This window comes from Acinonyx jubatus, chromosome A1 (genome assembly GCF_027475565.1).
Source record: "Acinonyx jubatus isolate Ajub_Pintada_27869175 chromosome A1, VMU_Ajub_asm_v1.0, whole genome shotgun sequence".
Classification (NCBI taxonomy): domain Eukaryota; kingdom Metazoa; phylum Chordata; class Mammalia; order Carnivora; family Felidae; genus Acinonyx; species Acinonyx jubatus.
The window spans coordinates 121414638-121442390 of record NC_069380.1 but is presented as its reverse complement, the minus strand read 5'-3'; the positions used below and the strand labels follow the sequence as shown (position 1 = coordinate 121442390).

Sequence of the window (27753 nt, the reverse complement as noted above, 5' to 3'; positions counted from 1 at the left end):
ATCATTCTGTTTTCTCACTTAAAGTAATTAAGCTTAGAAACTTCATTGGTGTAACTTAAAAAAGATCGTAGAGCTCAAAGAGGTGGTAAAGAATTTTTTTTTTCTTTAGAAAAAGAAAGAGCTTTTTCCAGTTTCAGCCATGGACGGAAATGATGATTAAAGAATTTTCCCTCTGTTTTACAGAGTAACCGAAAACATGGATAAGACCCCAGAAAGGCAAATGCCTCTAAACCTTCAAAGATGGCAGAAATGTTTACAACAGTGAGAGGGAGATCAAATGCTAAGAACTACCCTGTAGCCAGGACTACAACTGTGTATTTTAAAGCCATTATTCAAGGTTTCTTACTTGACAGTTCCTACATGACCCTGTTGAAAATCTACAATATATGCTGCATTTAATGAAACATGTATATGTCAAACCAGAAGAGAAGAAGTATAAACATATATTGTGTAAAGAAAAAAAATCAGCAATGGAAACAGTTTCAGCAGATCAAGGAAAGATGTGTCTTGGGCATGGAACCAAAGTTACAAAGAAACATTCTACCCCTGCTGTGCAGGGGGATCATTTTAATGTAACACTACACCCCATGGAAACTCTAGTCCCGAAATAAACATTTTAAAAAATCAAAACAAACAAACAAAAAACAAGGGAGGGTGGGGAATGAAGCACGAGGAATACCTATGAGGAGCTATTTACAATAAAATGTTTCATTTGAAAAGTCTGGTTTCTTACTACAGGGATTTGCTTTTTGTCTTTATTGTTGTTTAAAACTCAGGAACAGAGACATCTACAGTGTGAATGGGAAGAAAAGCAGTCTCCCGTTGGTCTTTCTGCAAAAGGTGAAGCTTGTGGAATGCATTCCACAGATGACACAGGATCACAGTGAGCCCTAACTAAACTGGCAACGAGGCGAGGCAAAGGACCTCGGCAAATGTAACATAAGAAATAAAAGCAGATTTGATGTTTCCCTGGCCTTCTGTCACATCTGTGTTCCTCCACGAACAGACTGATCTCATTGCTATCGAAAATTAAGAAGACGATGCTCTAAATCACAAGCTCCCTGACGTAGTTCTTTTTCGAATGCCAATGTCTATAGGGAACATGGGCCAGAGAGCATCTTTGAATCCATTTCTAAAATACCGGTTTTCAAATGGCTGCTTAAAATGCCTGCAAATAAATATGTTATACGATTTGAGTAAAAACACACAATAGAGGCGATAAGTAAACTTCTACCAACAGTTGAGTTTGCCACAGAGATGTGAATATTAAATAAAATGATGATTATTTTTTAAAGTATCCTGATATGCCTAGAGCATTCTGACCTCTTGTCATTTAGACTGATAACATTTTTTTCCCCCAGAGAGCTGACCACAGCAAGACAGCTCTACTTTTTTTATACAGAAGCAACATATGTTATGATAAGGTCATTTTCTACCAGAGGCAATTAGAAGACTGGTACTTTTCCTAAGTTATGTAATACTTAGTCTTGGATTCAGCTCTGAGAGCCAATAAATGTTCCTGAAACCTAATTTTACACCTCATTGACTGTAGATAACAAAACAGCCTCAATTTTTCAAATTGTCAAGGTTTTATTTACAGGGCTAGATCTCCCATGCCTAAAGAATGTGTGTAGGGAACCAGAAACTCTTTCTATGGAATGCTACACAAATCCTTCCAGACATGAGTTCAGTATCTTATTCTTTGGTTTTAGCACTGGCATTTTCAAAGCCAGAACAATAACTGAAGAATAGGCAAGAAAGGCTAGAATGCTGGGGTCCCACTTTTTGTCCTCATATTTACTGCTAATCCAGGTATCTTTGGCCCAGTCACTTAACCTCTCTGTGCCTCAGTTTCCTCATCTGCAAAATGAGGTTAAATGCTTTTTCATAAAGTTTTTTTTTTTTTGCAATTCTCGAACAAGAGGTGCTTAAAGTAGCACAAAGTGCTTTGTAAAATTATGACTGCTGTATTATTTGACTTTCTTATATTGTTGAGAAAGAGTCCCCTGTGTCATAAAATAGTGCTTCCATCTGGTTAAATCTAAGCACTGCAGCACTGAAGCTTTCCCATCAAACTACCTGGGATATTGCTAGCAATAAAGGTTGAGAGATCCAGAGCCAGGATCTCTGATAACCTATAGTAAATAGATCATCTCATGCTTTTGAGCAAGATAGAAGAATATCATCTCACTAATAAGCATCTCCTAGCTCTCTCTATTGCATATGCATGCCATGATACCAAACTCCACTTTTATCTTAGGAGAGCCAACTATGAAATTAAGGCTTGGAGTAAACCGATAGTTATCACATAATTAGTCTGATTATCCCTTTAATTTTGGGGAGATGTACAGTAATATATCCTACTGGGAATATACAAAATATCCTTCTGCTGGATTCTGTATTCAACTAGGTAGTTTCTACACTAAATATGAACAGCACATTCATTGTGCAGACAATGTAAAAGAAGGTGCCACTACCGTCTGTGACCCAGCCCTTTCAAGTCTCAGAATATATGGAGGAGGATAAAGTATTCTTCCCTGTCTTTGACTTCTGTCTTCCGTTGCTCTTTCTTGGCCATTCCAGGGTCCATCTGAGCAAATTCATACTCCATCTGCTATATCATACCTACTTTCCTTCTCTTCATCGTGTTTTTTCCACCAAGAAACTTTATATTAAATTTTATATCTAAACACTGACTTTGGTTTAAATGATCAGAAACATTTGTAAACTAGTGTGGCTTGATCATGTACCTTATCTGTTATAAATCTGATTGTATCACACAGAAAATCATACAAGAGCAATACAGGTAGGATGACCATCTAAGCAGCTTTTGATGTTTTTAGGGTGAATGCAAAAGGAGAGATTCTTTGTTTAACATTCAAGAGATGAGCAAAGTTCTCTAGATCTTAGGCTAAATGGTGATATTTTACCAAGTCTTACTTCTGATCCTCATAATTAACATATCTTTGAATGAGGCTGAATATTTTGGTAGGTACATCTCTCTGTTACTCAACAATTACAAAAAATTTAACAAAATTGTAAATGTGTGTTTCACTCATGGATCCAGAGAAATGAATTATATTTAAATGAATGCTTCCCTTGCAGATAATGTTTAGCAACAGTAAAGAGTGTCTCATTAGTAATGAAGAGGCTTACTGTGGCTGAACTTCTTACAGAGAGTACATAATCCCCACTTTGATCTTTAATTTCTGCATCTTGACACTCCTGACACATTTGGCCAACGAGTTAGTAACAGAACAGCGTTCTTCAGGGCTCATTTGCCTAATCTTTCTTAACAAAGTATTCATCTCTTGGAAAATTAAACATAACTTATAATATTAAAAAATAGTTTGCCCTAAAATGAAAGTCCCACTCTGGCACAGTTATTCATGGCAGGAATATTTTCATGAGGAAGGAAAAACAAAATAAAAAATTATTTGGCTATACTAGCAAGCATCTATTACTAATTTGACTGTCTAACCTTTTTTTTTTTGGTCACCCACATTTTATTTTAGGAAACACTAGAATGTACTGAAAATAAGTATCAGATCCCTTTTAACCTATGTCATATAAATGAAATCATTGCCAATAGGGAGGTTGTAGAGGTGGAAGAATAAATTTTGCTTTGATCTTTCTGCCATTCACAAATAAGCGTTCACATAGGTTGCCTGGTTCTTCAGGAGGATAGAAATGATGTAGAGGGCTCATCAGTCATCGCTGGAGTAGAAAGGGGACATTCATTCTCTGGTAATATAGAAGATACAATTTTGCCAAATAATTTTTGCTACAGTATTTTTTGCAACTAATTTTTGTTTAAATCTTTGATAAGCTTGTTCCTTTTTGCGTATTTATTGTCGCCTTTTTCTGTAAACCCACTGTGTGATTCACATGTTCAATGTCTTCAATGTAATTCGAAAGTTCATTGTTTCAAAATGAAGTGTTTTTTAAAAACTGCCTAGGTTTTCATGGGAGCTGTAAAAATAATATTTATAATTTGTGTTGATGTTTGAATAATTGGATCATGTGTGTTATGTTACATCGAAATAGATGGACAGCATAGCCATTTTATTTTCTAAATATTGCATTTTTTTGATCTGTCAAAGAGTGGCACTATATATGTACATATATACACATATATACAGTATACGTATGGTGTATGTATACAACACATTATCTACTATATTGAAAAAGCTCAATATAACATCTGAGAGATCAGTAATCAAAGCAAACCTTAGACGATTATTTGTGTCATGAGTTCATGCTTTCAGGATGGGCCCGAGCCTTTCCTTAAGTGGACTTCTCCTTTCTAAATGGAAAAACAGTAGGTCACAAGGTCTTAAAGGACAAAAGCTTCCATTCTGTTCAACCGCCTTGTCACTTCTATATAATATATTACCTTGAGACTGAATTTCAGGTGTATTGGCAAGAGGAATCAGACATAACAGAAGGGTGGAGTTGATCCTATGGTTTCATTTTAGTACTGGGCCGGGCAGATTCACATTCCTTTGTTGCCTTTAATTTGGTAGTTCAGTTCTTCCTAAAGAAACCTCTTGTTGAAGGTCCAAGTCCAATGTTTAATCAAGTTACTAAAGATCTACTTCAAGGAGCAATGTGACAAAAATAGGAGGATTATAATTTGCTATATTCAACCTAATGTATCATACTCAGAGATGCAGGTGACCGACTGGGTGAAGTTCCCTGATTTTGTATTTGTGTTTTCTCATTGAGATCTTTGCATCCGTGCTTGTATTTCCATCCTTGTTATGTCAAAGTTCTGTAGGATGGAGGTGGTGTAGCTAAAGAAGTTTGTGTCCAACTTTGCCTACAATCAAGATTCTACAAACTTGCTAAAGTGTGGGTGATGCAATTTCCCAAAAGCACATCCTCAGCATCCAGTAGTAACAGCAATCACTTACCTTTGATTGACATCTCACAAAATGTGCCTATTTTCCCCCATTAACTATAGTAACTTCTTACAATGAGACAGATCAAAATCCAAACACTTTTATAAATATGTACATATATGCGCATATATATTCTGTACATAGTATGATGGTGTGAGCACTTACTAGATGTGTACTTCTGTCCTAGGACTGAGGACTTCAGGAAGGGGTTTTTCTGATGCTGCTAGGTAACTCATATTTTGGGTTAGCATCTGGTGTCTGTGCTCTCCTCCTTCCCTGCCTCTTCTCCTTCCTCCCCTACCTTCAGTTCACTACCACGATTCCCTGTTGTTGACTGAGGCAAAGAACTACTGATTGGTTTTCCAATTACTCAGGCCGGGAACCAGCCTTGTAGTGATGCCACTGGTTTTCTAGAAAGAGCAACAGAAAGTCCAGTATGATCTATAGCATTAATATTATCCCACAGTCCCATTATTTTTTCAGCTAAAAATCTCGTTCCAAGAAGGGTTTATGCGTGTTCTAACCTTCAAGATACAATTCTTTGGGGACTCAAGTAGAGAGCCAGTGTATTTGAATACATGATTCCCCAGATGCCTACTGTACTAATGTGGCCAGGGGACCAATTTCTCAGAACTTTCATCCAGTCAACTGCCTCATTTGGGGTTCTTTATCTCATCTCATTAGCATGACTCCATATATTGGTTCAGTGCTTGTTTATTAATGCGAGAGAAATACAAATTGACTGAGTTTCACCAGGATGATCCCTCTGAAGTACACTGAACATGTACATGTAATGTATGTATTACCGTAGAGATGGGAATCAATTTATTGTATGTAAAGTTTTATGAATGGTTATTTTATAATTTATGTATTTAATATAGGAATCAATGAGCTCTGGTGTTTTAGTTTATATAAAAATAAAACAAGCTGCATTTTTTAAAACTTTATCTTGCATCGTTCATAGGTTTTTGTTTTTGTCTTGTTGTGCTTAACTGTATTTTGAAAAACAGGCTCAAGTAAATCAGAGCTATCGGTATAATGACAGTGATCAAGGATAGGAAACATTTTTGTCCTCATGTGTTCACTCTGAATTTTTATTGCACCTGTCAGGAGCACTGTGGTGAAGAATCGAAGGCAGAATTTACACTTCTGAGGAGGGAACAATGATCATTCAGCATGCCTGCTCTGAGTGTAACTTGGGAGAGAATCTTAACGGGTATTTGCCATCCTTATTCCAGATATTTCTTTTCCTTTATCCACCGCCTTTGTTCCCTATTGTACAGGGTCACTAAATGTAGCAAGTTAACAAGTATGTATCATGTGAGCATCCATTATGTACCCATCCTTATGGCCTGGTATGTATGGGTCTACCCTCAAAGAGCTTATAGTTTAATGTGGGAAACAACCCATGTATGCATCAAACAAAGAACCAAGATGGCACAATATGAGGTACAATTTTGTAGGTCATTGTTAAGAACCAGTAAAACTAATAATGGTATTTGGGGTGGGCTTCAAAAACCCATGCTAAGACAGTTTCTTTTTTCAGTTGTATCCTGTTATTTTTAACTGCAGCAAACTTTAGTTGACTTAAGTGCTTAAGCAAAAAGCATTGCTCATCAGTTCATTACAACCTTCTGTTACTCTTTTCTAGGAACCATCTGTGTGCCGTGTCAAACCATTAAAACAGAGAAAACTAAAACAAAGCCCCAGCCCTCAAGACATCACAATCTGCATTATTTGATGAAGCCTTACAACTGACTGAACCTCTTTGAGAAAGGTACCAAGCATGTCAATATTCTAGGAAATTGGCCGTTATTGTTATGGATTCTATCTAATTTTATAAATGAAAAGCTCTGTTTTGATGAACTTTAATTCTGATACATAAGTCAACTATGCCATCATGTCAGCAACTCAACTGAGTTCTCCTAGCTCATGAAGAGAGTACCCCACTGTCTCCTGGAGATAGTCCAGGGGATGGGAGACACTTCCTACTACAGTGCCTAGGAGATGAGTGAACATCTACACAGAGGGATCCCTCTGAGGATACAGCGCTGCCTCTTACCTCCAGGTGAGCAAGTACAGTCACACAAGTGCAGATATTTAGACAAATGGTTGCCTACCTCCTGGCTAAAGATCTATGCCAAATGGCTGACGGAGCATGCTTATTTTATTTAAGGAACTTTGTAGTTACATATGGAATGTGAGGTTGAATTATGAAGGGTTTTTTGCTCACTGAAGATACTTCAAATAAAAATCTGTTTTTGACAAATACATTCTATGTGAATATAGAACCTTTTGATCAAAAGGTTCAGTAACAAATAGTCACTGGTAATCTGTGCCTGTAATTACTGTAAAATTTTGAGAACAAGGGCCACTACATGTATGTTATCCATCTGAAGCTCCATATGACACTTTGTTTTTTTTAGAATTGAGGAGGAGGAGGAAAAACAAAACTAAATAAGAACCACCTCAGGAACAGAATTTTTATTCCTTTATAAAGAGATAATTTACTGTGCAAATTATTTTACCCTACCTAGAAATGCACAAATCTAAAATTTAATTATGGCATCCTATCAATTCTTTCTGGTTTTTTTACTTTATTGATTTTATTGTTTTGCCTTTAATTTAGCCTGTAATTTATACCACCTCAAATCTATTTTTATACAGAACAGGATATAAATTGAAAAATTTTTAAATGCACATTAAATATTCTAAGAGCTACTATAGGAAAGTATGTAGAAAAATATCTTAAATAAGAATAAGACAAAATGATGAGTGTGTATCTTTATAATTTCACCTTGGAGGGGTTTCAAACATGCTAGCTAGAAGGTAATTTGGGGCGCCTGAGTGGCTAGGTCAGTTGTGTGTCTGACTTCAGCTCAAGTCATGATCTCACAGTTTGTGAGTTCGAGAGCCCCGCATTGGGGCTTCCTTCCTTCCTTCCTTCCTTCCTTCCTTCCTTCCTTCCTTCCTTCCTTTCCTTCTTTCTTTCTTTCCTCCTATCTTTCTTTTTTTAATTTGCATCCAAGTTAGTTAGCATATAGTACAATAATGATTTCAGGAGCAGAACACAGTGATTCATCATTTATACATAACACCCAGGGCTCATCCCAACAAGTGCCCTCCTTAATGCCCATCAGCCATTTGGCTCATCCCTCACCCACCTCCCCTCCAGTAACCCTGTTTGTTCTATTTAAGGTTCTCTTATGGTTTGCTTCCATCTCTGTGTTTATTTTATATTTACATTCCTCCCCCATGTTCATCTGTTTTGTTTCTTAAATTGCAAATATGAGTGAAATCATATATTTGTCTTTCTGTGTCTTATTTCACTTAGCACCATACACTCTAGTTCTATCTACATTGTTGCAGATGGCAAGATTTCATTCTTTTGGATCGCCAACTAATACTCCATTGTGTATATATATATACCACATCTTCTTTATCCATTCATCTGTCAATGGGCATCTGGGGTCTTTCCATACTTTGGCTATTGTCGATAGTGCTGCTATAAACATGGGGGTGCATGTGTCCCTTTCAAACAGCATACCTGTATCCCTTGGATAAATGCCAGTAGTGCAATTGCTGGGTCGTAGGGTAGTTCTATTTTTAGTTTTTTGAGGAACCTCCATACTGTTTTCCAGAGTGGCTGCACCAGTTTGCATTCCCACCAGCAGTGCAAAAGAGATCCTTTTTCTCTGTATCCTCGCCAACATCTGTTGTTGCCTGAATTGTTAATGTTAGCCATTCTGACAGGTGTGAGGTGGTATCTCATTGTGGTTTTGATTTGTATTTCCCTTATGATGAGTGATGTTGATTGGTTTCTTTAATTAATGAAGTACATAACATTTAGACATATGTTCATTTATTTTTATGAGAATAACTCTCTAAAGTTTATCTATTTCTTTTGAGAGAGAGTGTGCATGTATGGGACAGAAAGAGAGGGAGAGAGAGAATCCCAAGCAGGCTCTGCACTGTCCGTTGAAAGCCTGATGTGGGGCTCAAACTCCCAAACCATTGAGATCATGACCTGAACCAAAATCAGAAGTCAGGCACTTAATCAACTGAGCCACCCAGGTGCCCCGAGAATGACATTAAAAAAACTTTTTTTAATGTTTATTTATTAAAAAAAATTTTTAATGTTTATTTTTGAGAGAGAGAGAGACAGAGACAGAGACAGAGACCGAACACTAGTGGGGGAGGGGCAGAGAGCGAGAGAGGGACAGAATCAGAAGCAAGCTCCAGGCTCTGAGCTGTCAACACAGAGCCCGACACAGGGCTTGAAGTCATGAACTGCGAGATCACGATCTGAGCTGTAGTCAGACACTTAACTGACTGAGCCACCCAGACACCCTGAGAATGACATTTTTAACAATTTGATAAGAGTGTTTTTTCAAAAGGCATTTTAAGGGATATTGAGACAAGATATGGTCCTTGCTGTCAATGAACTTGTAGGAAAATAAGACAGATCAGGCCAAGAAACAATGAAACAGAAATCAATCCAGGATGATGAAAAGCCATGAGGATACCACAAACCAGTAAGTGTCCTGAGTTAATTTTTCATTCCAGAACTGCTCTTTCTCATGTTCCCCCAACTCAGTGGGAGATTCTAGATGAAATCGTGGATCCATGGCCTTAATTCTCTCCTATTTTTCCCTGACCCTCAGCATCAAATCCTTGCCAAGTTCCAGTGAGCCTAGTTCTCCTACCTGTCTTCTGTTCTTCATCACTTCTATTAGGAGTTTCCACCTGAACTCCTGTAGCAGCTTCTTAGTTAAATTAACTGTCCAGTTATGCCGTCTTTGAATCTACACTACTGGGGCACCTGGTTGGCTCAGTCAGTGCAGCACAAGACTTGTGATCCTGGGGTGGTAAGTTCAAGCCCCACTTTGGGCGTAGAGCTAAAACCATCTGATAAAAACACAATGAATATACCTACTTGTTTCCAGTTTGATTTAATGTGCAAATCAGACCAGGTTGTTCGCATTAAAATCCTATCTTGGGGGCGCCTGGGTGGCTCAGTCGGTTAAGTGTCTGACTTCGGCTCAGGTCATGATCTCACAGTTTGTGAGTTCAATCCCCACGTCAGGCCCTGTGCTGACAGCTCAGAGCCTGGAGGCTGATTCAGATTCTGTGTCTCCCTCTCTCTCTGCACCCACCCCCCCACCGACGCTTGCACTCTGTCTCTCAAAAATAAATAAATGTTAAAAAAATTTTTAAAAAAATCCATCTTGGGAGGTGCCTACGTGGCTCAGTTGGTAAATATCTGACTCTTGATTTCAGCTCAGGTCATGATCTCAAGGTTCATGAGATCAGGCCCCGAATCGGGCTGTGCACTGACAGTGAGGAGCCTGCTTGGGATTCTTTCTCTCCCTCCCTTTCTGACCACCCCCCTGCTCACACATGTTCAGTCTCTCAAAATAAATAAATAAACTTTGAAAAATAAAATCCTTTCTTGGTTTCCCATGCCTTCCTTGGGTTAACTCTCAAATGCTTATTGAACTAAACACATGACATAAACCTGGGAGTGGGACCTGGGGTAAGACACTGCAGACAGCAGAAGGCTGCTATTTTATCTAACCAAACTCCAGAAAATAAGGCTCACGTTGTCTCCTCAGCATGGCCATGTATGCCCTGGATAAATCCTATCCATAAAGACTCTGCTGAGCCATGATCTTCTTCAAGAGAATGAACAAAATAGCCTTTGTTCTCCCGAAGCATTAGTGTTAACCTAGCTTGTCATTTACCATGTGTATTACTTGCTCTGTTTGACCCCACCATACCCCCAATTAAATCTGAGTTATCTGAGGGCAGAGAATAAGCCTTTTTCAACTTTCAGTCCTGTGCATGTTACATAGTTCCTACTACCTAGCCAAGTCTCACTGAATTATTCTGTTGTTTATGTACGGAACTATGGAGGGAGGAATCGCTTTTTGTTTGGATGATCAAAGTCTCCATGAAGGTGGAAATAGGTAAATTGGGCCATTTTTTGGAAAGTTATTTTGTTGTAGTTTCTGGGTTTTTCTTATTTCCTTATTTTTTTCCATTTTTTTTTTCTTTTTCCCTCTTTTCCATTTGCAAGAAGAGTTTTATTCCGTAAAACAAAAGCTCTTCAGGGGTGCCTGGGTGGCTCAGTGGGTTAAGCATCTGACTCTTGGTTTCGGCTCAAGCCATGATCTCACAATTCATGAGTTGAAGCCCCACATCAGGTTCTGTGCTGACAGTGGCAAAGCCTGCTTGAGATTCTCTCCCTCCCCCGCCCTGCCCTCCCCCCACCCCATCTCAAAAAAAATAAACATTAAAAAATTTTTTTAAAAAGCTCTTAAAAAAAAACTAGACAGAAAGCCACATTTCCCTGCTCGCTTCACCTTAACTCCCCCTGTATTTTACTATCTGACCACAGGAGGGGAGCATTTGTCCGGAAGCCCAGCAAAAAGTGTTAGCTCAAGGAAAATGTGAAGCAGATCTTAGGGAGTATTTTGTGTCCCTGGGTTTTGTGTTTCTCTTGCACACATCCATGGGAAAGCAGTAATCTAAATAGAAGCAATGCCTTGTCCACTCTCCTGATAGGGTTTTTCACCATCCTGGTGTTTTTAGCCTTTCTTCATTTCAGGGAGCCGAGTTGTCTTCACCCAGGCAGCAAATTGATTTACAAACACACAGGCTCAGAGAAACTTAGCGACCAATTACACAGTCTCCAAATATTCCAAACTCGCTCAGACGCCAGACAAAAGGGGTCAAGGCAGTTCATCAGATTCACTCCCTAATTCTCCACCTCTGAAGCAAGCCCTCCCCAGGGAGCAGACAAGGAAAGGTATGTTATTGTGTCTAGAGTTTCTCTATGTGAATGCACTTGAATTTTTTTAAATAACAGTATTATGTTTTAAATATCTTTGCCAAAACGTATTATGTTTCTTAAAGGAATTTTTGAAGAAAAAATTAGGGATTTGTCCTTAAAAAACATTTACCTCCCAAGAAGCATGGAAACACCAATAATTTCTTGTTGTTTGCACAAAACGTTGGCTAAATAAGCTTTTATTCCACTAGTCTGCCCTTCTTAATCATAAACAGCATTTTGTATGTCTCTGTGTAATTGACAAAGGATCCCTGCTTCTTAGTACTGGCGTCCCCCTGCATATATATGGGGCTGCGATGGGAAAGCACAGTTCAAAATGAGCCAGGACCTTCAATTTTCTTTTCTTTATTTATTTACTTCTTTTTATTTTTGAGAGAGAGAGAGGAAGAACAAGGACCAAAGTGGGATCCACACTGACAGGACAGAACCTGACGCGGGCCTCCAACTTACCAACCGTGAGATCATGACCTGAGCCGAAGTCAGACACTCAACCGACTGAGCCACCCAGGGCCCCACCATTTTCTTTTATTTACTGATGAAATTAGGGGCACCTGGGGTGGCTCAGTCGGTTAAGCGTCAGACTTCGGCTCAGGTCATGCTCTCACCGGTGGTGAGTTGGAGCCTCACTTCGGGCTGTTATCAGCGCTTTGGCTATCAAATACCCACTTTGGATATTCTCTCCTCCTCTCTCTGCCCCTCCCCTCCTCATTCTCTCCCTCTCTCTCTCTCTCTCTCTCAAAAATAAAATAAAATAAAACATAAAAGTATTTTTAAAAAATAAGAGGAAGAAAGTAAAGCAGAGACCCAATCATGTTTGTCTTTTCTCTGACTTATTTATCTTTTCTTTCCTGCTATGAGAGGCATTTTATGTATAGAAGACCAACAGACTAGGCCCCAGTCCCACCTCTGCCACTAGGTATGTGTTATTCAGTGAGAGAATCATTCCAAGCCTCCCTTTCCTTTTTTATAAAATAGGATAATGAAATAATTTCCCTTGTTGAGCTGTTGTCAGAATTAAATGAGACATGTAGCAAGATTAGTACAGAAAATTTTAATGTATGACTGCTATATAAGGGCCCAGTCACTGGCAGTCTCCATAAATCAGATTTGTATTATTTGTTATGTTTGAAGTTCATTTGTTAGTATAAAAGGAAAAAGTACACAGGATGATACGAGAGCACAAAGTATGAAAGAACAGTAGTAAGACATCCCTGTCTTCATGATCCTTCCCTAAATCCTGCCACTCAGGAAAAACACGCAACCAGAATATTGCAGAATAAACAGTGATTTATGCAGAGGAGCAAGCAGAAGCCTTCCTGCTTGGGCAGGGGTTATTAGGCCGTGGAGGGAGAGCAAACAATGGGCTGGACAAATCCCTGGCAACGTGTGAAGGACCCGGCGCTGCGGGGAAGCCTGTGCAATGACCTTGCAGTTCCCCCTTAGTACCACAGGGGGGCACTATAAGGACCTGTGATCTTGTGCATCTGGAACTCCGATATCGCTGACAGTTTTTCTTTGTGTACATCATAAGGACAAGTTGCTTTCTTTCTTTTATTTTTTTTTTTAAGTTTATTTATTTGAGAGAGAGAGAACGCAGGAGGGTCAGAGAGAGAGAGAATCCCAAGCAGCCTGTGCACTACCAGCACAGAATCCCATACGGGGCTCAAACCATGAGATCACGCCCTGAGCCAAAACCAAGATTTGGATGCTTACCCGACTGAGCCACCCAGGCGCTCCGAGAACAGTTGTTTTTTAGATCTAGAAGAGATCTTAAACATTTATTCATTTGTTTATTCATTCATTTTTTTTATTCCTTCATTTTTCAACATTTATTGAACAGCTACCATGTGGCAAGCATGCCTGTGTATAAATGAGAATACTTGTATGACTTGGCTGTTGGCAGAATTAATAAATAGCAGAGCCAAGACATGGCTCGGATAATCTGATTTCAAGTGTAGTGAACTTCCCCTAAAATATATATATAATTAATTCATGCAATTAAGGCATCATATAATATATAATCCTGTATAATATTAATATAATCATCAATATAACTAACGTGTAATTATTTATATATTAAATGAGTAACAACATACAGTGGCTGAGACTCTACCATATGTCAGGAATTTTTATGCATTTTTTTTCCATATACTATATGGCCTCTTGACTGGTCTTGTGAGTCCCAACTCTGTTCCCCATTAGCTCTGTGACCTTAATTAAGTTAATGAATGTCTCTGAGGCTCAATTTTCTCATTCCTAAAATGGAAATAATGCAACTTATTATGATAAGGGTTATGATAAGGATTAAATTAAAATGAAATAAAACATTAGTAAGCTATGTAAAATGTCCCATACATGGGGTACCTGGCTGGCTCAGTTGGTAGAGCATGTGACTCTTGATCTCGCGATCGTCAGTTCAAGCCCCATGCTGGATGTAGAAATTACCTAAAGAAATAAAATCTTCATTTAAAAAATGCCCCCTATAGGGTAGGGTTTCAATTATTATCATTCATGCTCTTAACGTTGCATTTACTAATGAAGATACTAACACATAAACTTTTGGTGATTTGCCGGTGTTTATTCAGCTAATAATTGGCTGAGTCAGAATTTGAACTCAGATCTACCTCTGAAGTTTGTGCTCACTGCACTGTACTGTGCTGCCAGTGTGCTTTTTGTCTCCAAACAGTGATTAGGTCTTTGAGGTGAGAGAATATTTAATGCGCCCCACAGTGCCTGGCTTAGGCTATACATAAAACATGTTGGGGAGGAAAATTGTTCCTCTATCATCTAAGATTCTTTTGGCTGGTTTAAGAGTTAAATTGATGTGAGACAGATTAATAGGAGAAAATCAAATTTAATTACTCAAAGGGTCATCACAAGAATATGAGGCCCACATACAACAGGCAACTGAGGCTTATATGCCATTCAGAGGTAAGGAAAAGAGGGTGGAGATCTGAGACTTCAGGTGAAGAAAGACAATTCACAGAAAGATGAAAAAACATAAAGGTTCGGTAAACAAATGTTTGCTCGGCCTTATAGAAACAATTGGACATAGACAGAAATTTTAACATACTTTGCCAAGTTCCAATCTGTCGACCACACCTAGTTCATGTTATACTGGGCTTAATCTGTAGTGATAGTTCCCTTTTTGAAACGGGAACTCTACCTAAACTCTTTTAGGTAGTTAGAGGGAAGGTCAGAGTTTCTTCTTAAATCTTCTGTGTCTTAAAAATAATCAGCCCAAAATAATCCACATGCCAAAGAGACATGTTTGAGGTGGCAAATTTTGCTCCCCTCTACCAGTTAGTCTACACATGTCTGTTAAATGAGCAGCATATGTAGGCAAGGGGAGAATACAGAATAGGAAAGTTATATTTTTGTTTTTACTCTTTTGTGTGTGTGTGTCTATAATTAATGTACTGGTACAAAGGAAACCACAGACCCAAGATGGAGTCACTTATGCTAGGCCATGTCACCAAACTGAGGCTTAATACCTAACCTAACTACAGTTTCAACCTCCCAGAGAGGTGTAGTCTTAACCCATCAGTCATAAATTTTCTGGTTAGCACCAGTGAGGTAATTTGTCCTGTGGACCCTCTCCATCCCCATCCCAACCCCTCAAAGGGTTATGCATAAGACCCTCTGCTCTCCCCCTAAGGGAAAGTGACCTTGCCTGCAACAATCCTTCCTTTCCTGTTACTAGTAACTTCATGGCCCCACCCTTTCACCTATAAAAACCTTCCATATCATACAACTTTTCGAAACTTCCTTCTGCTTGCCAGGTGGGATGGTGCCTGATTCATGAATCTCTTTATAAAGCCAATTAAATCTTCAAATTTACTCAGTTGAATTCTTCTTTAACAATCCTAAGAGTTAAGAAGAAACATAGCTAGCGTGTTAACTAAAGATGGAAGGATATTGTCTCTTCACTATAGAAAAGCTTGTGTATTCACACTGTTCTCTGCAAAGAATCACTTTGGCTTTTGACCTCTTTTGAAGTAGAAAGCAAGGTTCTCCCCTCCATTCCCGTCCTCTCCCTTAACCAGGAGGGCCCAGTGACTCCCTGCTGCTCTACAGAGGGAAGGGTGGGACTGGGGGAGTGAAGTCAGGGCTGACCCTGAGTGTGGGTAAACCACGGCTGCCTGCCCCGTTGCCCTTCTACCCTCCTTACCTTTTCTGCTGCCTGTCTCTCACATGCCCTCAAACATTCTCATGGAGTTAAAAACAAATACATATTCGAGAAAGTCTCTGGGCAGAACAGAAGTGAGTTACCCAGAAAGGCGATATACTAAAGTAGAACAGAGAACCTTTTTTACTGGATTATCTAGCTGTTTTGTTTTATAGCCCTGAGGGCTGGGGTGGGGGGGAGGGGGTGGGGGGGGGGGCTGGGTGTGCCGGGAACCTATCAGGCTTTGTCTTACAAGGGAATAAGGTTTTACAGAGAGACCCAGATGAAAGGAGGGATATGGGGAATTAGGATTAGCCAAAACAAACTGTAAATGCCTTGTGATCAATGGTATGCTGGCTAGCAGGAAGAGACAGGAAGCCTTGATTTATACTCTTTGCAGATTTCTCTAAGATAAACATTTCTACCATGGCTGATTTCAAGCCACCAGTGACAAAATTCCAGAATATTTAACAATCGGCCTTCAGGGCTGGTACAAGCCAACTCAAGTACATCATCACCAGTAATTAAAGATAACTTCCTGCCATATGAGTGATAAGTGATATGATTTTTCAAAGTAGGCATGTGTTTATCCCTATGATGTACAATGTGCTCTGTACCCCACCCCACCCATAATAGTAGTGCTCACTGAGGAATAAACAGAGTTAAGATGGACAGTCACCACAAATCAGTACATGTGAAAACTGGTGATATCTGAATCAAGCCTGTAGTTTGTACTATACCAATGGTAATTTCCTGGTTTTGCCATTGCACTATGGTTATGTAAGTAGTTACCATAGGGAGAATCTAGATGGGACTTTGTACCAATTTTCCAACTTCGAGTTTATAATTTTTTTTTTTTTTTTAGGTTGGGGGAAAGACCCTCAAACAATATAGGCAAATAGATGACAGTGAAATTTACCTACAAATTGTATCATTTGATCATCATTATCAATACAGGGATATCATCCTAGACATCTTTCTATGTAACTATACAGGTGGATGGGGAGACTTGGAGCTACTTTAGGGAAATGGAGTTCTATCATAGATCCTATTTTTAAATATCTGTAAATAATTATACTTGAATTTAACAAAAGAACCTGATGTTAAACAATGTAAGAATCAGTGTGAACTTGACTTATGATGATGAGCACTGAGTAATGTATGGAATTGTGTATTATACACCTGAAAGTAATAAAACACTGTACATTAATTATACTGAAATTTAAAAACCAAATTAAAAAAAATAGTTTGAAATAAGTTTACTGTTACCACACACACACACACACACACACACACACGCACACACACACACAAAATGGTGTATCAAATTTCTTAAATGACCAGAGCCTGTGGGACCATTATTTTGGCCTTAAAATTAAGGCCCCTAAAATTATAACTTGAATTCTTTTTCCGTTTTCAAAGATAATACCACTAAAAAAGGAAGCTTTGAGAGAGCCAGCCCACTAAGCTTTCAGAAAAGAATGCAAAAAACACTAACCCTTCAAAACATCTTAGAATCTTTTTCTTTTATCTTAGAAACTTGACTGACAACTATTTTTTTCTGTATTTGACTCCTCCGTTGGTTTCATAGCTAAAACTTTTAACTGTACTGTCCATTTTATATCTCTCAAGGCTACCAATACTGTAGTACAATATTAATGAAAAATAAGAAAAACATTTAATATTGGTGTTTTGTCACAGAATTCATGTTGCTCCATATTTCAATGAAATCATAAAATCATCTGACAGAGCAAACTTCATCACTTTGAAAGCTCTGCACACTTTTTACCTCCTTTGAATGTCATAGCAGCTCCATACAATACTCCAGGCTGATATTTTATCCCCAGTTTACAAGTAGTGACAGTGAGGCGCTTTTTTTTTAAGTTTATTTATTTATTTTGAGAGAGACAGAGAGAGTATGAGTGAGGGGAAGGACAGAGAGAGAGGGACAATCCCAAGTAGGTTCCGTGTGGTCAGCACAGAGCCCAACGCGGGGCTCAAACTCACAAAATCGTGAGATCATGACCTGAACCAAAATCAAGAGTCATATGCTTAACCGACTAAGCCACCCAGGTGCCCCAACAAAGTAAACAACTTGCCTATGATCGTAGGAGTAAGTGGAGGGGCCATAGAGTTTTACCGATTTCTGGACTTTTATCTTTTCTATCACATGTTAACAGAGGCTTAGTATGACTTAAAGACCCTTAAAACTCCCAAATCGTAAATATAATTTAATACAGCTTTGTAGTATATCAAAAAATTAAAGCATGAAGTGAATTGAATCTTGTCAACTCCCCCCAAAGAAAAATATTTCAAATTTACTAAGAGGTCAGGAGGATTTTTATTTATTTTTATTACTTATTTATTTATTTTTTTTGTCAATATATGAAGTTTGTTGTCAAATTGGTTTCCATACAACACCCAGTACTCATCCCAAAAGGTGTCCTCCTCAATACCCATCACCCACCCTCCCCTCCCTCCCACCCCCCCCCCATCAACCCTCAGTTTGTTCTCAGTTTTTAGGAGTCTCTTATGCTTTGGCCCTCTCCCACTCTAAACTTCTTTTTTTTTTTCCTTCCCCTCCCCCATGGGTTTCTGTTAAGTTTCTCAGGATCCACATAATAGTGAACACATATGGTATCTGTCTTTCTCTGTATGGCTTATTTCACTTAGCATAACACTCTCCAGTTCCATCCATGTTGCTACAAAGGGCCATATTTCATTCTTTCTCATTGCCAGGTAGTACTCCATTGTGTATATAAACCACAATTTCTTTATCCATTCATCAGTTGATGGACATTTAGGCTCTTTCCATAATTTGGCTATTGTTGAGAGTGCTGCTATAAACATTGGGGTACAGGTGCCCCTATGCATCAGTACTCAGGAGGATTTTTAAAAATCATATTAGTAGGTTATCTTATAGGGCAGGATCCAAGGAAATGGAACGGGGGACAAATAAATTTTATTTTGGATAGAGAAAATAATAATAATAGATAATAGTTTAAAGATATCATGGCACTGTGCTATGTATACTCACTGATCCTTTGAGGTAGACATAATCACTCTCCCAATTTTCTAATGAAGAAACTGAAGTCAAGGAGATCAAACAAGTAGGAAGTAACAAAGGAAATAGCAAAATAACAAAACATCTGAGATTTGAGCCCACGATTGTCTGACGCAAAATCCTACATTTTTAACCAGAGTGAGGCTACATTATAGTCAGTGGAGAACAGAGGGAGACCAAACAATCAAAACCCAAGACTAATTAAAGTACAACTGAAAAGAAGGAAGGTTGACCTTTGAGATTGTCTTGTATTCTCTGTCTCTTTGTCCTTTTCCCCTTTTCCCCTCCAGTGACCCAAAGCCACTGGACTCTATTTTCTCTCATCCCTATCTGAAGTTGCTCTCTAAAAAGTGTCTGGATCTCATTTAAGATAAAGGATGAGTGACTCTCGACAGCTTTGAAAGTTGTTGCTCCTGGGGCTTTAGATCAGGCATTAGTTCATCCTTTGGAAGCTTAAATTGCTTAGTTCTCAGGAACTGGAGATTGGGGATAGAAAAAAACAACTCTAAAAAAATATAGCATCCTATCAATTCATTTTTGATAAGACTACCAGAACAATTAAATAGAGGGAAAATAGTCTTTTTAACAGACGGTGCTGGAATAGCTGGATATCTCTATGCAAAAGAATGAATTTGGACCTCACACCCTAAACAAAAATTAATTCAAAATATATCATAGACCTAAATGTAAGAGCTAAAACTGTGAGACTCTTAGAAGGAAGGTGTAAATCTTCATACTCTTGGATTAGGCACCAAAATATGGCACTGATACAGATAAGGCACTGAAAGCATAAGCAAGAACAAAAAATAGTTAAACTGAAGATGATCAAAATTCAAAACTTTTTTGCCTCAAAAGACACCCCCAAGAAAGTGAAGAGACAACCCACAGAATAAGAGAAAATTTGGAAAATCATATATCTGATAAGGGAGATATAAAGAAATCTTTCAACTCAGTAATAAAAAATAACTCATTTAGAAAGTGAGCAAAGGATCTAAATAGTTCACTAAAGAAGATACATAAATGGCCAATAAAACACAAAAAGATGCTCACCATCACTAGACATCAGGGAAATGTAAATCACAATGGGTTACCACTTTATACCTGGTAGGATGACTCTAATCAAAAAAAAAAAAAAGAAGAAGAAGAAGAAGAAGAACTGTTGGCAAGAACATGAAGAAAGTGGAGCTTTTATACACTACTGGTGGGAGTGTAAATTGGTGCAGCCATTTTGGAAAAGTCTGCAATTCCTCAAATGGTTAAACATATAGTTACCATATAACCTAATGATTGTATCCCTTGGTGTATACCCAAGAGAATCGGTAACTTGTTCACATAAAAATGTTCATATGAATATTCATAGCAGTATTATAAATAATAGCCAAAAAGTGGATCCACCCAAATATCTAGCAATTGATGAATGGATAAGTAAAATGTGATGTAACCATACATTGGAGCACTATTTGGCAATAATGAAGCAGTAATATGTGCTACAACATGGATAGACCTTGTAAACATTAAGCTAAGTGAAAGAAGCCCGTCAGAAAGGACCAAAAATTGTATGATTCCATTTATGTAAGAAGTCCAGGGGCACCAGGGTGGCTCAGTCGGTTCAGCATCCGACTTCGGCTCGGGTCAGGATCTCACTGTTCATGAGTTTGAGCCCCTCGTCGGTCTCTGTGCTGACAGCTCGGAGCCTGGAGCCCGCTTCAGATTCTGTGTCTCCTCTCTCTGTTCCTCCCCTGCCTGCGCTGTGTCTGTCTCTCTCTCAAAAATAAATAAAGATTTAAAAAAAATTTTTTTTAAAGTCCAGAATAGGCAAATCTTTAGAGATGATAAATAGATTAGTGGTTACCTAGGGCTGAGGGTGGGATGGAAGTTTGGAGGGTGAATGGTTAAAAAGCAAGGGGTTTCTTTGGGGATAATAAAAATACTCTAAAATTGTTATGGTGAGGGATGCAGTACTCTGTGAATAAACTAGGAGCCATTGAATTATTTTAAAAGTGTGAATTATATGGTATGTGAATTACAACTCAATAAGGCTATGTAAATGTGGCAATACAGCTGGTGGGAATACAAATTAAGACTATGATAAGATGTCACTCCATACCTATTAGAATGGTTAAAATGAAAAAATAGTGACAATACCAAATACCGTAAACATGTGGAGAAATGGGATCTTTCATCTAATGCTAGTAGGAATATAAAGTGGTATAGCCATTCTGGAAAAGAGTTGGGTGCTTTCTTAAAACTATCCATGCACTTGCCATACAACCCAAAAACCTTGGACATTTACTCCAGAGAAATTAAAACTTATATCCAAATGAATCCTGTACATTATTGTTCATAGCAGCTTTATTTGCAATTTCCCAATAGTGAAAATCCTTTCAAAAGGACAATTTGCTTAAGCAAACTGTAGTACAGCCATATCATAGACTATTACTCAGCCATAAATGCTAGTAGATACTGATACGGGTGCGTGTCAAGGGCCTTGTGCTGAGTGAAAAATGAGTGAAATGAGTGAAAAACGAAAAAAACCTACTATATGAGTCTAATTATATAACATTGTCAGAACGTCAAAATTGTAGAGATGGGGAACAAGTTAATGGTTGCCAGGGATTAGCGACGGTGGAGGGATAGGGATGAGTGTAAGCCTGAAGGCATAATGTAAGGAAAATCTGTGGTGATGAGATAATTCTGTATCTTGAGTCAGGACTCCTTGCACCAACCTATACATGTAACAAATTACATGGAACTGTACCTTGTACCAATGCCATTTTTGTGACTTTGATATTGTGCTACAGTTAGACAAGATGTAATCATTGGAAAGAACTAGATGAAGTGTACCCGGGAACCTCTTTGTACTATCTTTACAACTTTCTATGGACTTATAATTATTCCAAAGTAAGAGGTTAAGTATATGCATGCATGTATGTATGTATGCATGTATGTGCGTATATATGGCAATATACATAAATACATTGCCATATATACATGTATTTATATACGACAATGCAGTTGGTAGATACTCAATAACTTATAATTAACCTGTTTATTTAGGGTATATGTATAAATGTACGAGAAATGCAAGAGAATCCATTAAAATTAGGCACATTGCCCCTCAATCCTCTCAGATAACATCACCCAAGATAAGAACCAAGAGAAACGAGTCATCCTCTGAAGAAGTTAGAGGAACTTAGATGCTTTGTCTACACTGAAAATGTGTGCAGGGGCCCCTGAGTGGCTCAGTCGGTTAAGCTTCTGACTCATGGTTTTCAACTCAAGTGATGATCTCACGGTTCATGGGATCAAGCCCTGCATCAGGTTCTGTGCTGCTGGTGTGGAACCTCCTTGGGATTCTGTCTCTCTGCCCCTCCCTCCCTCTCTCTCTCTCTCTCAAAACAAATAAATCAACTTAAAAAAAAAAAAGAAAGAAAATGTATGCAAATAAATGATAACAAACATGACATGCTTCTTAAATTTTTCCAGCTTCTAAATGCTCATCATAATAGTGGATTTTAGTTTCTAAAGATATCTAAACTGTCGCCCCAGTCCCCTAGTCTGGAGGAAATGCTATGCTGCAGGAGCCATGATCTCATTTCCTTCCATAGCAATTTCCCCCTTTCAGGTTCTTGCCCATGTGAAATCCCCTCCTCATACACCCCATTGGGTAGTTGATTCCCAGTCTTGGAGTAAATTCAAAACTTGTGGTTCAGAACATGCCAGCAGCTGCCAGAAGAGTCCTAATCTTTCCGTTCCTGGACCATTGTGAGAAAGGGTTTGTAGCCAAGGTAATCAGAGACTAACTGAACTTCTCAACACAAACCAGACAGCCAGTGTGGAGGGTTCCCCCTCGGGCCTGGCTCAGCTTTTCATCCCCACAGACTACTTTCACAAGGTCTCACCTATGTGAACCTCATCCCTCATTGGTCATTTCCCTCCCCTGCAGGAGTGGGGCAAAGCTCAGCAAACATGGCTGACAGAGACAACTAGAACTCTATGTCTAAGGCCCTAGGGCCCACCAGGCCACCATGGACTCAGTGAGGAAGGCTTCACTCACCATATTGGAACCCACTTAAAATCATCTTTTCACCTCTGATTATAATCCTTCAAGCCTTCCACACAACTTAGAACCCACCACCCAAACTTCTGGCTTTACTTCACATTGTCTATGTATTTTCTCATTTCCCAGAAAGACTCCTACAACACACGGCACTGTCCAATTACTAATGTTAACGTTATTACTGACATCACCTTTTCATAAAACCTTACTAGGCTCCGAAAATTTATATACAGCATTTAACTTAATCATGGCAGCAACCTTAAAATTAGGCCCAATTTTTGTCCCGATTTTTGAAACAAACTAAAAACAATGTCAGGTCTGTATATTTCCAAAGTCCTTGCTTTTAATGTTGCCACCATACAGTTTCCCTGCTGTACAGAAGAGCTTATATTTCCATGGTCCATGTTGTGACCATGAGACACCTGGGCTTGAACCCAGCTAAGTGACTCTCTTGCTAAACGGAGTTTGCATGGCACACAGCCATCTGAGTTTCATTTCCTGAGTTGTGAAAATTGAGGATGAAGATAATGCCTGGTTCACTAAACTGTTGTGAGAGTTAAATGAGATAATGAAGCATTTAAAATATGCAGCATGATACCTGATTAACAGAAGACCCCAGTGAATGTCTGTTAAATGAATTAAGGAGTAAGCCTGCAGAAATTAGCATGAATAGAGGACAGAAGAGACACAGAAAATGCCAAACAATGACTAACAGGAGATCAGTAGGTATCGGCTGTGTGATGCAGCCAGAGACATTTGGAAAAGAAAGCCCAATGGCTCTCTTCCAGTTCTGCTGGCTGTTCTGTCTGTAGGAGTTCAGTGCTAATGAGGCCACACCTTGTGAGCAGTTCACTTTATTTGATTCCATAGGCACCAATAACATCTTCAAGGCAGCCACTCAAAACACTGTTTTTGAGAGGGACTAATCCAAAAACACTTATATCTGAAGAGCTCTCTCTCTCTCTCTCTTCTGCTAGACAGAGGGATAACTTCCCACAGAAAGCAAAATCATAGGAGGCACTGACTCATATCTGTGCTGGGCCCAGTGGTTCCATGTCATTACCTTACCAGCTCTGGGACTTAAAGATTTTCCCTCCTAATAAGAAAGGGGAGAAAATAAGGGAGAAACCTCCAAAAAGTAGTTTAGAAAGTCAAGTGGATTTTAAACCAAAGAGTAAAAAGGATATATCTCCATTTTCAAAATTGTGCAAAATTTGATTCACACTCATGACACTGATCTTCTTTCTCTTATTTTGCTACATACTCATGAAACCTTTGCTATGGCACTAACCTCAGTATATGGACTGGTATTTGGGAATGTATATTATATTATAGTATATTATTTTATTTCATAAAAACCCAGAAACAGTTATTATTTTTAGTTGACAGATGAAGAAACTAAGGAATATATAAAGAAATTTCCCAAGGCCCAATACATTAGACTGAGAAGTTCAGAATTAGGAAGTTCTCATGATCTAGTGCCAGTGCCCTAAGAGATGCTAAATAATTCATGAAAACTTTCTCATAGCAAATTTTAATCCACAGTTATATGATTATAAATATGTTTTAAAAATTGAAATTTTCAGCAGCTATCTTTAGAGTTTTGCCACTCCCCCAAACCCCAAATTACATGTTTAGATAAATCTAAAAGTATGGCTACTGATTTGTTATAAGGATGGTATATTTTTTAAATGTTTATTTATTTGAGAGAGAGAGAGAGAGACCGCATGCGAGCAGGGAAGGGGCAGGGACAGAGGGAGACAGAGGATCCGAAACGGGCTGATTCAGGGCTCAAACTCACCAACCATGAGATCATGACCTTACCTGAGGTCGGACGCATAACCAATTTAGCCACATAGACGCCCCATAAGGATAATATTTTAATCATTATATACTGTGCATGTGTGTGTATGTACTTATATGTATTCTCTCAAACATATATATTTCTAAATATATACTCTGTCAAATATATATATTTATATATATACATTTTTTATATATATACTTGAGAGACCATAGCTTCACCATTTTCTCTCTCCAGCTTCCTTCCTTGCCCCTCCTTCTTTTCCCCTGTCTGAAGCATACTCCATGACATTCTCAGTTCTACGTAATGCCCTGAACTTTCATACACTCTGTATACTACAGTAGGAAAGAGTTGGAGTGAGTAAAGTCTTAATATGTTTTTAGAAGCAAGTTGATAATGAAAATATCTTGGGAATGCCACTAATTAAAATCCATACTTTACTGCAAGGTCCCAATATCATGATAAAGTACTTACCCATGCTGGTTCTACCCATTAAGACTTCTTAGCTCCCAAGTCCTCAGAATTACTGTCCTTAATATCCACCACTTTAAAGCAATGCCTGGTGTCATCATATTTGTTGCAAAGGACATTTTTTGATGGACTAGATGTCCTGCATGCAAACACCTGCTCTCATGGCACACATCTGGGTGAACCAGCTTCCAGCCAACCCCGTTCTTGGGAATAACCAGAGAGCAGAGCAACACAGACCTCTGTTTTTCAGGGTTTCAGTACGTGCACCCTTCTGTTTCCTGACTCCAAACAACCATAGAAACAACAACAGACACTTTATATTCAAATGTATTTGGTTAATGCTGGATTATGTTATTTTTATGCAGGCCTGCTCAGAGCCTCTATGGTACTGTTCATTAGGAATTGCCAAATATGCCGAGTTTTTCAAATACATTAAATGAAAGAGCCAAACCCCCCCCCCCTTTTCTTTAACAGGGTTCAGAGAGATAATTTAAAAAAATCCTATACTATTATTCTGTGGGAATGTGGCTTCGGAACTTATGCTTGATCATCAGTGTGTAAACCAGTGTCGTTTACCTGACACCTTTCAGATTAGTAAAATCCTTACTAATGTTGCACCTAAAGTAAAAAGATAAATTGCAGATGTCTTTATTCTCCAAAACCAAGTCCAATTCCCAATACTTGGGCTTGAAATATTCTATAATTTTTCCCTTTCCAGGACCCAGGGCCAGTGCCCTCCACATATCTATCTTTAGCTGTAATTATAAAAGTGAGAGTTTAATAAAAGCTCAAAATATGCCAATAAGCAAGCTACATACAATCTTTCATGTAATCCTCTAGTCAATGCAATGAAATTACTATAATTATTGTCCCTATTTATAGACAAAGGATCTAAGTCTTGCTAGGTTGAGGCATTTTTCAAGATCACTTGCATAATTATTGGAACCAAGGCACACCGTTGCAGAGTCAGCGTTCTTCAACACCCATTTCTTCTCTGTTGTGTAAGTCTGAGCACCTACACGGTGTACCTCCTTGATACTTTATCAAGCCTTACCTTATAAAACACCTGCACCTGACTCTTGCCATTTCTGCAGCCCCAGCATCTGAAAAGTGTGTTGGAGGTTTCAACCCCACTTTTTTATTTGAATAGAGACAGAAAATCGTCAAAAGGATCAAGACATCTGCAAAAGGGCAAAGGGGACTGATTGGATGTCCCACCCCAGACAATAGCTGTGTCCATCTCCTTCCTTTGTGAACGGCTCCACACTTGAAGGATCCTCGGGGAACACAAAAGACTCATGAAAAGAGAAGAGCAGTCCAGCTGACTGATTAAAAGCCTTCTCTGTGTCCCGTCCCTTGGACTTGGACCCTAGTGAATACCATTTGTTTAAATAATGATCACAACATAATAGATATGATGAGGTTGCCAAGAGCCCGTCCATTCAACTCTGCTTGGCTAAGGGAAAAAAAGAAAGAAAAAGAAAGAATGAAAAAACCCACCCTGACGTGGCCATGACATGCTTCACTGGGCTCAGATTTCTCCAAACTGAAGTTTAAACTGGAATCCCAAGATCTATCACTTCTGAGGAATAAAGAAGTTGGCAGACAGACAGGACCTCCTCCCCCTCTCCAAACAAAACAAAACAACCCAAGTGGGGTGGAGAGGACTGGTAACTACTTAGGAGCAATTATCAGAGCAGGAGACCTTTGTGACACTCCCTTCCCGTTAGTCCCTGCAGCTGGGAGCAGGGTAGTAATGGCTGATGTATTCTGCACTGGCAGAAGTGTAAAATGGTAAAGAATAGGACCTTTGGTGTCTTTGGACTGAGCTTTAAAGCCTAGCTCTTCTTTGCTCAGATCATGTGCTCTTGATCAAATTAATATTTTTTCTCTGAGACTTGGTTTCCATAGTTGAAAAAGTGGAGAAAATACAACTGCTGAGTTCTATGCAAATTAAATGACTTACTGTATATTATCTAAGGACTGTGGAATGGAAAAATTTTGCTTGTCATAGGAAGCAGAATCACTACCATCAAAACCATGGAGGATGCATGATTTTCTTCCCTTCTCCATTCTAACCCAAGAGCCCTGAACTCTCCTCCTTGTTTTAGCCATAGACCACATACAATTTTTAAAAAGAAGCAGATAGTGCTTAAAAATCCAGTCTAATATATAATAAATAGAGATGCTGGTGGAGGCATTATGTTTTGAGCTATTCGTGAGAATTACAATCATCTCCAGGGAAGAGAAGGGGTGATTGTTGCAACTCTTTGTATACCAAAATTCACAACTATCCCTTGCACCCCCTGAAGACTGACCTCCTCCTAATTTACAGAAGTATAAACATACTTCTGTGGCCTCCGGCAGAGAGAACTCGGAACTGCACATTAAAAAATGAGCACCAACTATTGTTTCTGCAGGTGGAAAAT

At 38.7% G+C, this 27753-nt stretch overlaps 1 protein-coding gene and 1 long non-coding RNA gene across 5 annotated transcripts in view; both read left to right on the top strand.

Moving 5' to 3' along the window:
• JAKMIP2 (janus kinase and microtubule interacting protein 2) overlaps nucleotides 1–7722 on the top strand; it is a 217447-nt gene extending 209725 nt beyond the window's left edge. For 2 of the 4 annotated variants that reach the window (XM_027042116.2, XM_027042110.2), the window contains exon 21: nucleotides 184–5851. Coding sequence is in view for 1 of the 4 variants with exons in the window: in XM_027042110.2 (XP_026897911.1) it covers nucleotides 184–204 (21 nt within the window). In the remaining 3 variants the exon portion in view is untranslated. Of the gene's footprint in view, nucleotides 1–183 lie in introns of all 4 variants that reach the window. The other 2 variants (XM_015083175.3, XM_027042103.2) reach the window with 2 other exon arrangements.
• A 3581-nt stretch (nucleotides 7723–11303) lies between these two features.
• Nucleotides 11304–27753, top strand: part of LOC113594530 (uncharacterized) — a 56493-nt gene continuing 40043 nt past the window's right edge. Inside the window, exon 1 of the long non-coding RNA XR_008298629.1 lies at nucleotides 11304–11715. This is a non-coding gene — a long non-coding RNA (uncharacterized LOC113594530). The remainder of the gene's footprint in view (nucleotides 11716–27753) is intronic.